This window comes from Lepidochelys kempii, chromosome 5 (assembly GCF_965140285.1).
Source record: "Lepidochelys kempii isolate rLepKem1 chromosome 5, rLepKem1.hap1, whole genome shotgun sequence".
Lineage (NCBI taxonomy): Eukaryota > Metazoa > Chordata > Testudines > Cheloniidae > Lepidochelys > Lepidochelys kempii.
In genome coordinates, this window is record NC_136384.1 from 43,366,428 (window position 1) to 43,382,861 (window position 16,434).

General features: G+C 37.1%; 1 protein-coding gene across 4 annotated transcripts in view; it reads left to right on the forward strand.

Moving 5' to 3' along the window:
• MAST4 (microtubule associated serine/threonine kinase family member 4) overlaps nt 1-16,434 on the forward strand; it is a 452,725-nt gene that overhangs the window by 359,535 nt on the left and 76,756 nt on the right. For all 4 annotated transcript variants that reach the window (XM_073344102.2, XM_073344105.1, XM_073344103.1 and 1 more), the window contains 3 exons: nt 4,938-5,007; nt 8,556-8,634; nt 15,387-15,544. In XM_073344102.2, coding sequence (XP_073200203.2) covers nt 4,938-5,007; nt 8,556-8,634; nt 15,387-15,544 — 307 coding nt within the window. The remainder of the gene's footprint in view (nt 1-4,937; nt 5,008-8,555; nt 8,635-15,386; nt 15,545-16,434) is intronic.

Here is a 16,434-nt window from a genome sequence, read left to right on the forward strand (position 1 = left end):
TTGCACATGGGTATAACTGTTGTATCACTCCTTGGTACATCATTAATTCAGCTGGTTGGGAATTTTTGAATGTAATTTTTTCCATCAGAAAATGCAAATTCATCAAAGCAGAAACTTTTCCCGGGAAAGTATCTAAGGCCCAGGATAAAATTGAGAGAGGAAAAAGAGAAACCACTCACCTTTAAATATACAAATAGCTCTGTGGTTTGGGCACTCACCTGTGATGTCGGAAACACTAGTTTAATTCTGTTCTCTACCTTATTTCTCTCTCTGACCTAATGAACATTTAATAAGTCTTTACTCTGAGTGATTCAGAGCAGGGACTTGTACCTTGGTTTCTCATATCCCAGGTGACCTCCTTAACTTTTGTAGTGTGGGGTTCTCTGTCTCTCCTGGCCCACATTGTATGTGTATATATTCATTGGGCGAGAGAAAGAGACTGACTCAGTAGCCTGGTGGTTTGGGTACTCGTGATATGGGAGACCTAACTGAGTGTTCTAACCACTGGGCTAATAGCTGTTCTCATTTTTTTCACAAAATATTTCAAGAAGTCTCGGATTTGCCCTGATGTAGAATGGGAATTATTCTTGAAACTTGAAACATCTAACTTGAAACTTGAAGTTATGAAAATTTTGAACTTGAAAATTTTCTCAGGATGGGATAGCTGTTTTCCACCAGCTCTAATCATTAACTATCTGAGAAAATGAAAAAAAAAATTAGAATTTTGAATCGCTCTGAGTGACTTGAGTTATCACATTATTAATAGATGGAGGATTTTAATAATGTGTGGTCTTCTTTCCTTGTACAACTAAAATTAAGGTAATTTGCTGTTTATAATGTATATGGGAAAGGGGGCAAAAGTTTTAAATTATAAATTGTACTCTGATTCAAGTTTCCTAACACTATCTAAATCCATTTAAAATTTAAATCCTAACATCTTTTTAAAAAGGAGTTAAATTGGTCAAAATTTGCAAAAGTTCTTCCTACCCCTAGTATGCCCACAACCTCTGTTTTGCAACAGAGATGGCATCCGATGCTTAACTATATTTACTTTCTTTTTTATTAAACTGCTGCTGCTTTTAATGCTATTTAATGCTATTGAATGGCATGAACTCTGCATTTCCAGTTAGTGAGTGGAGGATTCACCTGTCTGTACATATCAATAATCTTGAAACCTAATTCCAGTTTAGAGAAAATAATAATAAATGTGCTTTGTAGATACATATTTTGTCCCTGGGCTTCTACCCTTCCTATTCTCCTGTAGACCCATATCTGTCCAATGTTAATCTCTAATGGCATCAAGCAAACACTGCTAAACCTGCCAAGAGATGTCAATGTCATCTAGACTGAGAGCAAAGAATATCCAAGAAGCAAGCCAGCTGCCAACCATAACAAACACATTTAGCAAAATGTTTAGTAGTTCTCTTATCAGAGTAGAGAGGGCCCCCACTAGCAGACAACCAGATCTTAAGAGTTTGCAAACCCTTTCCTTACTCGAACTGGGGACAGTCATCTGTGGGTGTCACGGGTAGCTTCATCCAGTTTTTTTAAATAACTTGAGCTCTTCACCCCTGCACAGATCTCAGTGAGTAGCACCTGGATAACTAACTGAAAATTATTCTGCTGCTGAGCTTTGTGTTTCACTGACTAGCACAGTTGGTTACATTACAAAAGCCAAACTTGCAACCTTCTATGGCTTCTTGGATTTTGTCTGCTTTATGACAAGATTTCATGACTGAATAGCTAGGCGGAAACCCCAATACAAAGGCATATTCTACCTATTGTTATGTTATATTGCTGTGATGTTAAAATGCTAAGGAGATCATCAAATGACAACAAGGCGTCAAAGTGGGGCTAATGTTCTGATCCACCAGGAGTTTATAATAGCAATTATCATTAATCTCTGATTCCCTCAGTGCTAGATTCCCTCAGTGCTAATAGAAAGTCATTGCATCAGAAACTCTTTATTTTGTAAGTAGACAGCTATTAAAAATGCATTAATAATCTATAGTGAGTGCAACATATGCCTTTCCGAAAGATTTGCAGTTCTTTCCTCTGTGGTGAATACACAGGATTTCTTGAAGCTAATTACAAAACAATCCAACAATTTAATTAATCTGGATATAGCTTTCTTAACCATAACTGCCTGCAAAATGAGGCACCCTGAGTGTATTGCCATTAGGTAAAGTATTGTTTTGGTATGTTGATTACCTATTCACTCTGTTACTTCTCCCTGGGGTTGATAGTTTAATTACCCACCTAATGTCTGGTCACCAGTCAGGTGTACTTTATCAGGTCAGAAACATCAGCAGTAATCTCAGAAGTATATAAAATAATTTAGGACTAAAATATACAACAGCCAACAAATCCCTGGAAACAGCAGGATTTGAATAATAAGCAAGCACTGCACATATGGGCAGAGAATTAACTGGCAATGGTTTTCATTTGAAAGTCTCTCAGGTATTGACTTGCAGATGGGTGGATGAATGCTGTGAGGGATGAAGGTCACGTATAGGACTCTGGTTCTAATCTGTCTTGCTTTTCTGGAATACCACAGCAGTAGTACTAGTCACCCCAGTCACTCTGAGGTTTTTTTCTTCCCTATTTGCAGTCTTGACTGTTTGAATTATTTTGTTACTCAGACGTCTAGATAAACCCCCATGATTCAACTGGTATTCAGGAATTATTTGTAATGTGTTTGTTGGAAATCTGAAGATTCCAGAGAAATCAGTTTACAAATTGATTGACATTAGTCAAGTCTGACTCTCCTGCATGAAGAGGATTTATTGAATCTTTCTTATTTTATCTGATAAATGATAATGATAAAATGATAAAAGTTCTATGCTGCTCCTGGTGATGCTAGAGAAGTAGAGGTTCTGTATCACCTGAAAGCAATGGTCATATTTTGTGGGGGGAAAAGTACAATTTTTCATGAAAAAGTTAAGAATATAATCTGAATAAATGACCGATGGGTAATTACATCTCTCAGCAGCATACTTAATGTAAACAAATGTAAATATGTGGTGTTTAAATAGTTATCAATGGAAACAGTAGTCAAGATTTATAAAACGACCTCATGTGCATATTTCAAACCCTTTACTGTCAGAAGGTGCTTATCATCTACAACGTTTATATTTTAAATTACCGATTTCTGGTCTCTGTAAAATGCCAAGGCAGGTTCTTTGTCTTCTCATTCATCTAAGCCTACTGTGTTTTCCCAGACACAGCTCCCTGCTTTTTGGTGTGGTATCTGGAATGAGTGGCCACGTTTTCTCTGCACAGCATGTCTTTTTTTTTTTTTTTTAAAGCTTATCTTTATTTAATAAGCTATCCTAGTAGCAAGAGGAATCCAGTTAGGAGCTGTTAAATTAAATGAACTGTTGCTCTCAGTAATTTGGTGTTTGCAGTTCATGCAGGACAAGAATAAATTGTGCTAGCCCTCAAACAAAGATCAAAATCTATGCCACGATGTCTGGTTTTAGATGTTTTTCCCCTTAGGGAACAAAAATCCCTGTCACCTTGAAATTATCAAGGCCCCCAGAGGTATATGAAGAGTAATGAAGAAGCTGTGGTATTGGGGGAGGGGAGAAAGTTGAAAACTTAGTTCTGCTGTGATAGATAAATGGACAAAAAAGAGTCAGGGGTGCTGGCTAGCTAACGTGGAATTCTTGTCTCCTGGGGCTCAGGAAAGAACAGATGTAAAGGTATGATTTCAGCGCAGCTGTAAACACATCCTGATTCTGCTCCCAAAAAAGAATGGGTTTCTTAGTGTTTAGCAACTCAATGTCTTGATGATTATACTGTATCATAAAATTAATGGCATCTGCTGAGGACATCACTATAAAATGTGTAATGTTAATTGAAAAATTTCAGTAGAAATTGAGCACACTTGAAGTCGTTCAGACAGCTCCTCTGTTGGATTAGGCTTTTCTTTTTGAACATGGATAGTAATGTATCCTCTTTAAATGTTTACTTTGAGTATATACTCAGAAGTCTTGCTCTCCTTACTCCTAATTATAATTGCAGATTTCATTTAGTGTCCAACAGTACAGTAAATAAGTTGCTCTTCTACTTATTCTTTAAATGTGTGTGATCAGAATCTATTCTTTAATTTAGAAGTTTTTTTAATGTCTCATACGGCAATGCTCCTTTAAAAAGAACTTTTTTTTTCTTTTTTGCAAGTGTCACCTTTACATTTCCCCTTTAGACAATCCAAATGGTCTAATAACATATGCTGAATGGCCAAGGCAAGCTGGAGCACTGGTGAACTTCCCCTTAACAGCTGCCATCAAGCTTTCTCTCTGATCAGTGGCAGGTAGCATGTCTAATGTGAGAAAGTAACAAGCCCCCAAAGGAGATGTCCTCCTGTTCACAATGTGCAATCACTTCTGCACGTCACTTAAGGACTTCACCTCTCCAAGCAGGCCTTTGGTCTAACCAGTCCAGGGGAAAAATTTCCGTTTCAATTGTTTTGTGACACTGTTGGCTTTTAGAGAGCTCCAGGAATTCCCAGTACAGTTGGCAAGAGGAAAAACTATAGAGAAAATATGTTTAAGGACTATATTCTTACGGCAGTCAATTTCTGGGGTTTTCTAATATTTTTAAATATTGATAATGACTTTAAAAAATAGTGTGTTTCCAAACTTCAAGTTGTATTTCTTTCAAATTAACATATTATTCCTGTAATGTTGAATTAATTGATCTGTGCTTTTGAAAATGGCGAGAACTGGCTTTATATGAAATTAAATTTGATCTTCATTACTAGTTTCGTTAACTGAAATTTTACTTTAAATAAGATGTTATATTGGGAGTCCAGTTCTTTCAGAACCCTTACAGACTTATCTTTGTATTGAGGATTGGTTCTAGGCTCTCTGGAACTGTAAGATACTTGCTTTGTGTCTGATTTCTTTTTCTCCTTTATCTTTGCCCCGTGACAGGAAGCAGTCCTCAAGACAGCCCAAGAAATTTCTCCCCCAGTGCCTCAGCCCATTTTTCTTTTGCACGAAGGTAGGAGTTTGTTTGCTATGCGTAAAGTACCTTTTGTATGGTGGAAATGTTCCTATACACAGAGGGACTGACTCACAAAATATGTGGAAATGTCAGTAATTCAGAATTATTTGATTTTTTTATATTAACTATTTTAGTCCTTAAACAACACACAACCTCGCTGAGTGATTGATGCAATGCAATTGTGCCTTTTAAAAGTACGTTTTAAAATTTAATTTTGCTCATATGTATCTTCAGTCAAATTCTTTTCATTGGTAGGACTCATACAATCAGTCAGATTCAGATCTTGTAAAAATTGAGACACTTCAATAGTAAATGGATAGCATAGGCAAGCTTCAGTCACAGACCTAAGTAGTTTCCCCAGCTGTATAGTTGAGACAATTACCTGACTTGCAGGTGTGTTGTGAGGATTAATTAATTTATGTTGGTACAGTTTTGATGTAAATTATTAATAAATTAACCATAAACTGAGTAAATAACTTGTCACAGCAGACCGCCTATTCATGCCAGTGTGGTTTCATATTACTTAAAATCTCTTCCACTTACCTGGCTGGCGGGGTAGGTAGAGTTTATATGTTGACCTCAGTGTGTCCGCAAAATAAATGACATCAGATGGCTGTGTTTTAGGTGATGCATTAAGTATCACGGCAGTTACTCACGTAGCTGCCTCATTCATCAGTGAGAGAACACTAGTTGGTGCAACTTTGTTTCATTTCAGGACTTTCAGATACACAGGTTGTCAGACGGGGATAAATCTTATACCCAGTGTAAGAAAAGGGCTTTGGCTCTTTATGAAACAGTTCAAGCGAGGGGAGAGAGCTTCATTTGTACATGCTTTGTGTGGCTCAACTCTAGCTTCTGACATCTGCAGTGGTGTTTAATACAAATCTATGTTTTGAAATTCTTATGGAGGAATATAACCAGCATCTGTTGTCATCTATGTTTAATCTGACTGTGATTTAAAAACTAGCCGAATCAGTATTTTACCATGTAAAATAGTATCCAAAAATATATTTCCATGAAGGAGGAGATATTTAATAAATTTATAAATACACTAAAATAGCTCATGAGAAAAACCAATGAGAGAAATTGAACATTACTTAAGATGAGGATGTTAGTGATAGTGTTTGGTACCATTTAAAAAAGTATCTCAAACAATTCCTGTCATTAAATGCTTTATCATGTAAATTACACTGAAATACTAAGAAAAGTCCATTTTATTTCTGTCATGACAGTGTTCATGATACCTGATACCACGCGCAGTTTACCTGGAATTCTTGTACATCTTTTCTGTTGGGATGTATAATATTGTACTACTTCAGCAGTAATGGCAGCCCATATTACAAATACCATATATCAGGTTCTGGATTCAATCCTTTTCATCTTGTATTCTCTTCTACTTTCAAACTTTATCTTTATTTAAAATTAATTTGTGGGGGTGGAGGGAGGGGGTAGAAGAGATGAATTTGGAAAGTGAAAGTAATTTCCAGGACATTTCCATTTTGCAGATCAAAGTAAAGGATCTAGCTTCAGAACTTGAAGAGCAGTGTATTTAAGTTTTGTAGCGAATTTGCTTGATAGCATTTTATACATGAAACATTAACTTAAACATTTTTGATCCATACGGTATTTGTATGTCATTTTCTTAGGGAAAGGCGCTATGTATCTCAAGATTATATTCATGCACCATGTTACGGTAATAAAAATGGGTTGGTCTTTGTGTATTAGTGGAGGAAACATGTTTAACCCAAGTAATCTGATGAAACAAATTATTTCTGCTTCACAGCTGCAAAATATACAGGATACGCCATTGTTTACATCTTTCAGATGGTCTTTCTTTCTATACTAAACAAATTTAATTTATATATCTGAGCTAAAAGGAACAAACCTCTTTTTGGAATTGTTCATTCACTGGAAAGATGCTCATCAATACCTCAGAGAAAAGAGGGTTAATACATTACAAAACAAGATCATGGAGACAGAGAGATGTGCAAAATTTTCCAGTGTGTTCCGTGTTTGTTCATTGTGAATAAATGGACCGAATAAATCTCCACAAATCATACCCTTTGTTCTGACATGTGTTTTCTTTAGTGTGGAGCAACACTAGTTCTACAGTACTATACAATTCATACTATTTAATCCTGGTAGAACTCATACAATAGATAGGATTAGGATTATGTAAAAATGGAAAAATTTCAATGGTGAATGGATAGTGTAGGCAAGCATTGTTCACCCCTGTGACACTAACCAGACCTACATCATTTACTTTTTTACATGAGGCAGCATGGTCTAGAGTTACCATGGGGGACTGACAGCCAGGGATTCCTGAGTTCTGATCCTGGTTTTATTGATGCTGTTAGTGACTCTGCCACAAACTTGTGTGACTCTGAGCATACACATAATCATCTGTATCTGTGGGACTATATCATGAACTCCTTACTCACGTTTTACTCAGTCCACATCCAACCTGATGACTTGAGTTGGAGTTTCATTGGGTAATGCTGAGTAGGAAGCCATACCTTGAAATTTCGCCCAGAATGAATAATGGTGATGTTCTCAGACAGACTTTTTTGGAGGGTGAGGAGGCAGCATCAAAATGTTTAGATTTCGAGATATGAAGCCCTATTTTATGAAATTACATTTCCTACACAAAACCAGAATTGTTTGGGGGTCTTTGTACCTGATCTCAAATTCAGTGTTTTTTTAAAATATTTTTTCAAAAATACCTGCTTTGTATATTAAAAACAAACCCTATTTTGTTATGTTTATACATTTTGTTATTTTGCTTGTGTTTTAACATATTTGATACACAATTGTACTCCAGTCATGGGCACCGAAATGACAGGTAAATGTAACCAAAAACCATAACAGTTGTTTTGTGATTTGTCTATTTGAAAGTGTACGCTCCATATTGTCTGTATGTGGGCCACATGAAGCAGTAGGGGTTAGCTTATTGTATTATCTTATAAATTGTATTTGCTTATAAATATTTCCTCCTCCAAAGGTGTAATTTAACTAAAATGTGAGTGTTTTACATGTATTCATAGCTCTTAAGAGTTTAAATTCTAGTCTAATTGTTCTTTCCACTTAATGATAGTAACCTACTAGTAATTTGTACTGATTTCATTTTTATAATGGAAATAATCATTCCCATTATATTTTGCTTTTAGTTGATTGTGTTGGTTACACCACATTTCGTAGCATCATGGTTTGTGTATTGGTCACATGTTTTTATTTGCTTGTCATTAATTTGCATCTGCTGAACCTGACAACTATAATTATTCCCTGTCTTCATTTTGTCAGAGTGTATTAGCGAGAGATCAGTATTATGAATCAGCTCATTCACTTTCGAGTTATTTCATCTCATTGATTCTATTAAAATTGTATAATGTTTGTTTATTGTGACCGCCTGTGAAAGTTTACTCTTTGGTGAATAACCTGATTGTATCATCCTTCTGGAATGCAATTCTAAAGAATAATAGTTTTCCAGGTATTTCTGTGTAATGATTCTGCAGTGTTCTCTTGGACTAACCTCAATTTCACAACAGGACTGATGGACGCCGCTGGTCTTTGGCTTCTCTCCCCTCCTCTGGCTATGGTACAAATACACCCAGCTCAACGGTTTCTGTAAGTGCCAGCTTTATTTTACAGATAGATTTCAACTACATACAGTATTTTCTCAAACAGGCCACCTTGTGAGAAATAAAATATAACATATGCCTTTTGTCACCCCGGATAAGGTATGCATCAGACGATGTGCTGACAAGGAAGATATGCACACTTTCAGTACTGGCATTTCATTTGTGATGCATAACTACATTATCACCCAGTAGTGGAAGAATGTACAAGGTTATGTTTGATTTACTGAGACTCCCATATTTATTATGGGATATGGCGATCTAAATGTCCCTTTGCATAGCTCTAACTTTATTATGTGTGCTACATACAACAGTTGGCATTGTTATCTTTGTACTTGTTATGCCACCATCTTGTCTTAAAACTATTGACAAGTGTAGACTATTTGATTTTAGGCTAATCTTGCCCTTGCCGTTCCTTCTCAACACACATTCTGCCTATACTGGGAAATGCATGAGAGCAGAATGGCATAGGTAATGGTTCATTTCCACTACTGAGGAGATTCACAGTGAGAGAAGCATAAGTTATGGGGGTCTGCACTTCTACACATCATATGGGGGGTTTTCGCCTTCCTCTGCAGCGTGGGGCACGGGTCACTTGCTGGAGGATTCTCTGCACCTTGAAGTCTTTAAACCACGATTTGAGGACTTCAGTAGCTCAGACATAGGTCAGGGGTTTGTTACAGGAGTGGATGGGTGAGATTCTGTGGCCTGCGTTGTGCAGGAGGTCAGACTAGGCGATCGTAATAGTCCCTTCTGACCTTAAAGTCTATGAGAGAGTGTTCTGGTGCAGCAAAGTGTCTTATAGTCTGCAACTAAGCAGTTCTGTTGGCTAGCCCCACCTTGAAAGTTCGTGATTTTGTCTTCAGTCTTGTATTATGCCCACAGCTTGTCCCAATTAGTGAGATAGTATGTAAAATCATGTATATTTTATTAGATATCTGGTGTTCCCTTCTTAAACTCACTCCTTGAACCATTCAGGTAACTTTACTTTTTCCTTATGCACAGTTAATCTTTTCTCGAGAAATAGTTCAGTTACCCATACTAAGCCTTGATAGCATTTGACAGGTGCATATTAATAATCAGCTCTTAGTCTGTTTTTTCCACAAAGGGTTTGTGAAGGTTAAGCATATTCTTGTCTTCCTGACTTCAAAAACAAGTTGAGAAAATGTGCATAGCTTAAAAATAACTCAACAGCACTGATTTTCCTCCTCACTGTGCCCCTACACACACACACACACACTTGGTGTAGTTCTTCCTTTTAGCAAGTAACTTGTCATGTTTAGGATTAATTCCCTAACCATTTTCCATCATGCACATGCAGACGCTTCCCTTTGGATTCAGATGAAAAGTGATGTGCTGTGCTCCATGAAAATGCTTGAAAATATTGACAGAATGGAATTTGTCAACCACTAAGTAATTGCTATAGCAACTCTATCACCATTATACTTAGTACTTAGATTTTCAGAAAGCCTTTGACAAGGTTCCTGACCAAAGGCTCTTACGCAAAATAAGCTGCCACAGGATAAGAGGCTTTCATGGATAGGTAACTGGTTAAGAGATAGGAAACAAAGGGTAAGTATAAATGGTCAATTTCAGAATGGAGAGAGGTAAATAGTGGTGTCCCACAGGGGTCTATTCTGGGTCCAGTCCTATTCAACATATTCATTAATGATCTGGAAAAAGGGGTAAACAGTGAGGTGGCAAAATTTGCAGATGATACAAAATTATTAAAGATAGATAAGACCCAGGCAGACTGCAAAGAGCTGCAAAGGGATCTCTGAAAACTGGGTGACTGGGCAACAAAATGGCAGCTGAAATTTAATGTTGATAAATGCAAAGTAATGCACATTGGAAAGCATAATCCCAACTATACATATAAAATGATGGGGTGTAAATTAGCTGTTACCACTCAAGAAAGAGATCTTGTGGATAGTTCTCTGGAAACATCAACTCAGTATGCAGGAGCAGCCAAAAAAGTGAACACAATGCTGGGAATAATTTAGAAAGGGATAGATAATAGGACAGAAAATATCATGGGTTTCAGAGTACCAGCCGTGTTAGTCTGTATTCGCAAAAAGAAAAGGAGTACTTGTGGCACCTTAGAGACTAACCAATTTATTTGAGCATGAGCTTTCGTGAGCTACAGCTCACTTCATCGGATGCATACCGAGGAAACTGCAGAAGACATTATATACACACAGACCATGAAACAATACCTCCTCCCACCCCACTGTCCTGCTGGTAATAGCTTATCTAAAGTGATCATCAAATTGGGCCATTTCCAGCACAAATCCAGGTTTTCTCACCCTCCGCCCCCCCCCCCCAAACTCACTCTCCTGCTGATAATAGCCCATCCAAAGTGACCGCTCTCTTCACAATGTGTATGATAAGCTATTACCAGCAGGACAGTGGGGTGGGAGGAGGTATTGTTTCATGGTCTCTGTGTGTATAAAATGTCTTCTGCAGTTTCCACGGTATGTATCCGATGAAGTGAGCTGTAGCTCACGAAAGCTCATGCTCAAATAAATTGGTTAGTCTCTAAGGTGTCACAAGTACTCCTTTTCTTTTTAGAAAATAACATGTTGCTTCTCTATAAATCCATGGTATGCCCACATCTTGAATACTGTGTGCAGATGTGGTCATCCCATCTCAAAAAAGATATATTGGAATTGGAAAAGGTTCAAAACAAAGGTTCAGGGCAACAAAAATGATTAGGGGTATGGAACGGCTTCCGTGTGAGGATAAATTAATAACACTGGAACTTTCCAGCTTGGAAAAGAGACGGCTAAGTGAAGATATGATTGAGGTCTATAAAATCATGAATGGTGTGTAGAAAGTAGATAAGGAAGTGTTGTTTACTACTTCTCATAACATAAGAACTAGGGGTTACCAAATGAAATTAATAGGCAGCAAGTTTAAAACAAAACAAAAGGAAGTATTTCTTCACACAACACACAGTCAGCCTGTGGAACTCCTTGCCAGAGGATGTTGTGAAGGTCAAGACCATAGCCTGGTTCAAAAAAGAACTAGATACATTCATGGGGAATAGGTCCATCAATAGCTATTAGCCAGGATGGGCAGGGATGATGTCCCTAGCCTCTGTTTGCCAGAAACTGGGAGTGAGCGACAGGGGTTGGATCACTTGATGATTACCTGTTCTGGTCATTTCCTCTGGGGCACCTGGCACTGGCCACTGTCAGAAGACAGGATACTGGGCTAGATGGATCTTTGGTCTGACCTAGTGGCGCCATTCTTATGTTCTTCTTATATGAAACAGACGTACCCAAAAACTGGAGTGAAGAAAAACACCATGAACATTATATCAAAACAGATGTTTAATTTCCAAGTTATATGAAGGTTTTTCCTTGACTAAGACACACTTTTAAAACTGTAATTCTAATTCAGTTTCTTGTTTCCTCCTTCCCGCTTGCTGTTGCATGATGATGATGTACACAGACAAGAATGCATGAATCCGTTTCAACTATCTTTCCTATTCCTTATGGAAACACATTTTGCACTGCCATAATTGCCTTAGCTATCTAAAACTGTATAATGGATTGTATGTTGAGCTGTCCCTTGGTAGTTCATGAATAGGCCATATCTTATTTACAAATATTAAAACAGATGTCCTTCTACAAACACACACGTGGCTTTGATTAACAGTTTCTGACTGGTGGAAAGAAGTCTGTCATTTTAATAAATAAGTGTGAATTTTGTTGAATCAACCAACAGCATAAAAATGGATCCCTGTATTTTCATACGTTCTTCTGTTTGGTTGATTTTTCTGCTGGTTCCTACTGTTGGTGCAACTTGCGCAAGGACCGAGACAACTGCTGATTTTAAAGAAATAGAGGTGATCTCAGAAGTGATATGCTTCATTTGCATTATTCATTCAAGCTAGAGACAGTGAACTTAAGATTTGAATTAAGGAATGAAAACTTTAACCTCTGCTGCTCTGATTTGTTTCACATACTTTGTCAGAATCTGAAACAGCAACTATTAGACATCCTCACCCCTCTGTATATTTTTACAAATTCATGGAAATGAGGTGAGACTAGTTCGTGAGCAGTGGCTCATTGTTTCTACTGTACTTTTTACTTCTAGCATTTTATAAATACATCTCTGGATTACTGTGATTCTCATCAACTGCTAGAACACTTCTGTGTAAGCAAGGGCAGTTTTGGCACATAGTATCGTAATATCTAGTACCAAACTTTGAAGATACTTGTGATCTTTGAAGGTCAAGTAGAGGAAAAGGTAGACAAAGGAAAGTCTGTAGTGCACCCTATTTATATCCAAATGAATGCAGTGCACCTTAAGTTATCTCATTACTTTTTCTTAACCTTTTTAAGATGAAACTGAAGAGAATGAAGAAGTCACTAGTTTAGTAAAAGTTTATTAAAGTAGGTTATATATGTATATATTACATTTATATTATATGTTCGTGTCATAAATATAAAGGGAAGGGTAAACCCCTTTGAAATCCCTCCTGGCCAGGGGAAAGCTCCTCTCACCTGTAAAGTGTTAAGAAGCTAAAGGTAACCTCGCTGGCACCTGACCAAAATGACCAATGAGGAGACAAGATACTTTCAAAAGCTGGGAGGAGGGAGAGAAACAAAGGGTCTGTGTCTGTCTATATGCTGGTCTTTACCAGGGATAGACCAGGAATGGAGTCTTAGAACTTTTAGTAAGTAATCTAGCTAGGTATGTGTTAGATTATGATTTCTTTAAATGGCTGAGAAAAGAATTGTGCTGAATAGAATAACTATTTCTGTCTGTATCTTTTTTGTAACTTAAGGTTTTGCCTAGAGGGGTTCTCTATGTTTTTGAATCTAATTACCCTGTAAGATATCTACCATCCTGATTTTACAGGGGGGATTTCTTTATTTCTATTTACTTCTATTTTTTATTAAAAGTCTTCTTGTAAAAAAACTGAATGCTTTTTCATTGTTCTCAGATCCAAGGGTTTGGGTCTGTGGTCACCTATGCAAATTGGTGAGGCTTTTTATCCAACATTTCCCAGGAAAGGGGGGGTGCAAGTGTTGGGAGGATTGTTCATTGTTCTTAAGATCCAAGGGTCTGGGTCTGTAGTCACCTAGGCAAATTGGTGAGGCTTTTTACCAAACCTTGTCCAGGAAGTGGGGTGCAAGGTTTTGGGAAGTATTTTGGAGGGAAGGACGCGTCCAAACAGCTCTTCCCCAGTAACCAGTATTAGTTTGGTGGTGGTAGCGGCCAGTCCAAGGACAACGGGTGGAATATTTTGTACCTTGGGGAAGTTTTGACCTAAGCTGGTAAAGATAAGCTTAGGAGGTTTTTCATGCAGGTCCCCACATCTGTACCCTAGAGTTCAGAGTGGGGGAGGAATCTTGACAGTTTGCCTTCTAGCATTCAGTTACCAGGAGGTTCTGAAAGTTGGCTAGCTACCTACTATGCTTAGCATCATGAAGTGCTACCTTACCTGGCAACTTAGTAGAGCCTATGCTCCTCTCACTTCAGAAAATCTTTGGGATTGAGGGGCTACAGAAGCCCTGCCTGTTGGCCTACAAAACATAGAAGATGGAGGGAAATAGCCAGACTCGTGAGAGGCCAGTAAGCCCAGGAGGCAGTGGGAAGACAAACGATAAGGAATTATGCCAGTTCTTGAGGATCTGTAGGGAGGGTGTAGGGAACGATGTCAGCTGGCTGAGTAGAGAGAGCATGTCCCAGTAGCATTCATGGAGTTTTGCCACTCTATAGACTTTTTCCCCTCATACTGGCAAGACATAAGGAACATCAAATTGAATCTCTGTGGAGCAGCGTCAAGATTCAGTGCAAACATTTTGCATGTCTAGATGCTACATATATGAATGTGTAGCATAGCTGTCATCTGTATTTTTACTTGTTTATACTGTGTACCTATTTCTAGTAACTTAAGCGATGATAAACTATGAAAAACTTCAGATCTTGAAAGAGTTTTGAATCTTGTATTTCTAAACAAAGAGGATGGGTTGACGATGTATCTTTAGTTTTTATATTCCATGGAATTTATTTATTTAGTCTTCATAACTATATGAAGTTCTTACATTTCAGTTTAGATGTACAAGTTTTGTCAAAAATGGTCTGTAAAATATTTTCAGAGAGAATTCAAGTAATAATTAATAAACAACATTAGAAATGTTGATGATGGCTTCCTAGAATCAAAATAATGTGTTTTTAACAAGTGATGGGCACCAAAAAATGTAGGGTATCCAAACACATTTGTTACTGCAGTATGTAAAATTACGGGTTTTACTTTGTGGCGATAAATCATAAACTATCATACCATTAACCTTATCTTCTACTACTGGAAATAATGAATATCTTCTACTACTGGAAATAATGAATATTTAGCAGACTCCATTTTAAAGTTTCTTCTATTTTGATGTATATTATTATTTCCAGCACTCTTTCTCATGTTAAGTATAGGGAAGTGCTCTCAAGGCAGGAGAATCTTTCAAAATAGAAGCAACTTTAAGTGCAGTCACTATGTCTGTGGCTGCATTTTTAATTTTAATCTGAACTATTTTTATGTTTACTGTATATCTAGCTCATGAAGTTAAATGTTTGTATTTTACTTATTCTGCTCCACAAATTGTTAAGTGAATACAGGAAAAGATATCTGTAGTTCCCAGTTTAAGTGCACTCTGTATAATGCAATGAATATAATCTTGGAAATGGCTTTTGCCTATGATATTAGCTAATGTTCTGTCTTGCCCTTTGCAGTCATCCTGTTCCTCCCAAGAGAAGTTACACCAGTTACCATACCAACCAACACCTGATGAACTACATTTTTTGTCTAAACATTTCTGTACCACTGAAAGCATTGCCAGTGATAACAGATGTAGGACCACACCAATGCGCCCTCGATCCAGAAGTCTCAGGTGAATTCAGCTCTCTGGAAATAGTGGCTACATCTGAATCTGTATACTACTGGCGCATCATGGTTATATAAATTTGGGGCATTAACCAATTTGTGATATTTGAATAATTCCTGAAATGTAATAGAAGTCAGTGTTGATTGCGTCTTAGGCTGAACCAAACTCCATTTAATAAATTGTTACTTTAGGTCCTCCTTATTGGTTAATTCTCTCATTGACATAGTAATTTAGATTTTAATAGAATGGAACAAAACTAGTAACTTCTGACCGCTTAAACTGTGATGATGGCTTTTATTCTACTTCTGTGTGCAAGTGTTCATAGGATTCAAGCCTATATTTGCAAGAATGATACAAAATATTATTTATATTCTAGGTGTACTTAGTATAAAAGAAATGAAAAGTGTGTCAGAAAGTTATGGGGACGAGGGAGAATTTATTATACTTAGCTATGGAGCATTTTAATTTCTTGCTCGCCAGAGACATAGCCCATCCTATTTCCCATACTCTGGAAATCTGTGCAAGATACACTTTTAGTAGATCAGTTCTTACCTATCAAAGTATTATATACTTATATACTGTACTATTTGGAGAATGCAAAAAGGCAATATCTCTAATCTTTCTAGGACTAAAAAAATAGTATTTAGTCACTTCAGAATTAAAATCAATGTTGCAGGTAGCCAAACTGTCAGAATTCATAATTTCAGTGCAAATTATTTTAGCTCAGTTTTTTCACGATTATTCTTTATTTATAATTCTGTATAGATTGCCATGACTAAATTAAGTTGCTACCTACATAATCTGTAGAGCAGTGGAATAAATAGAGCAATTACTGAGAAGTAAGATGAGATGGGTTTTTTTGTTCTTTAAAAGCTTAGACATGGAAAACATTCTTC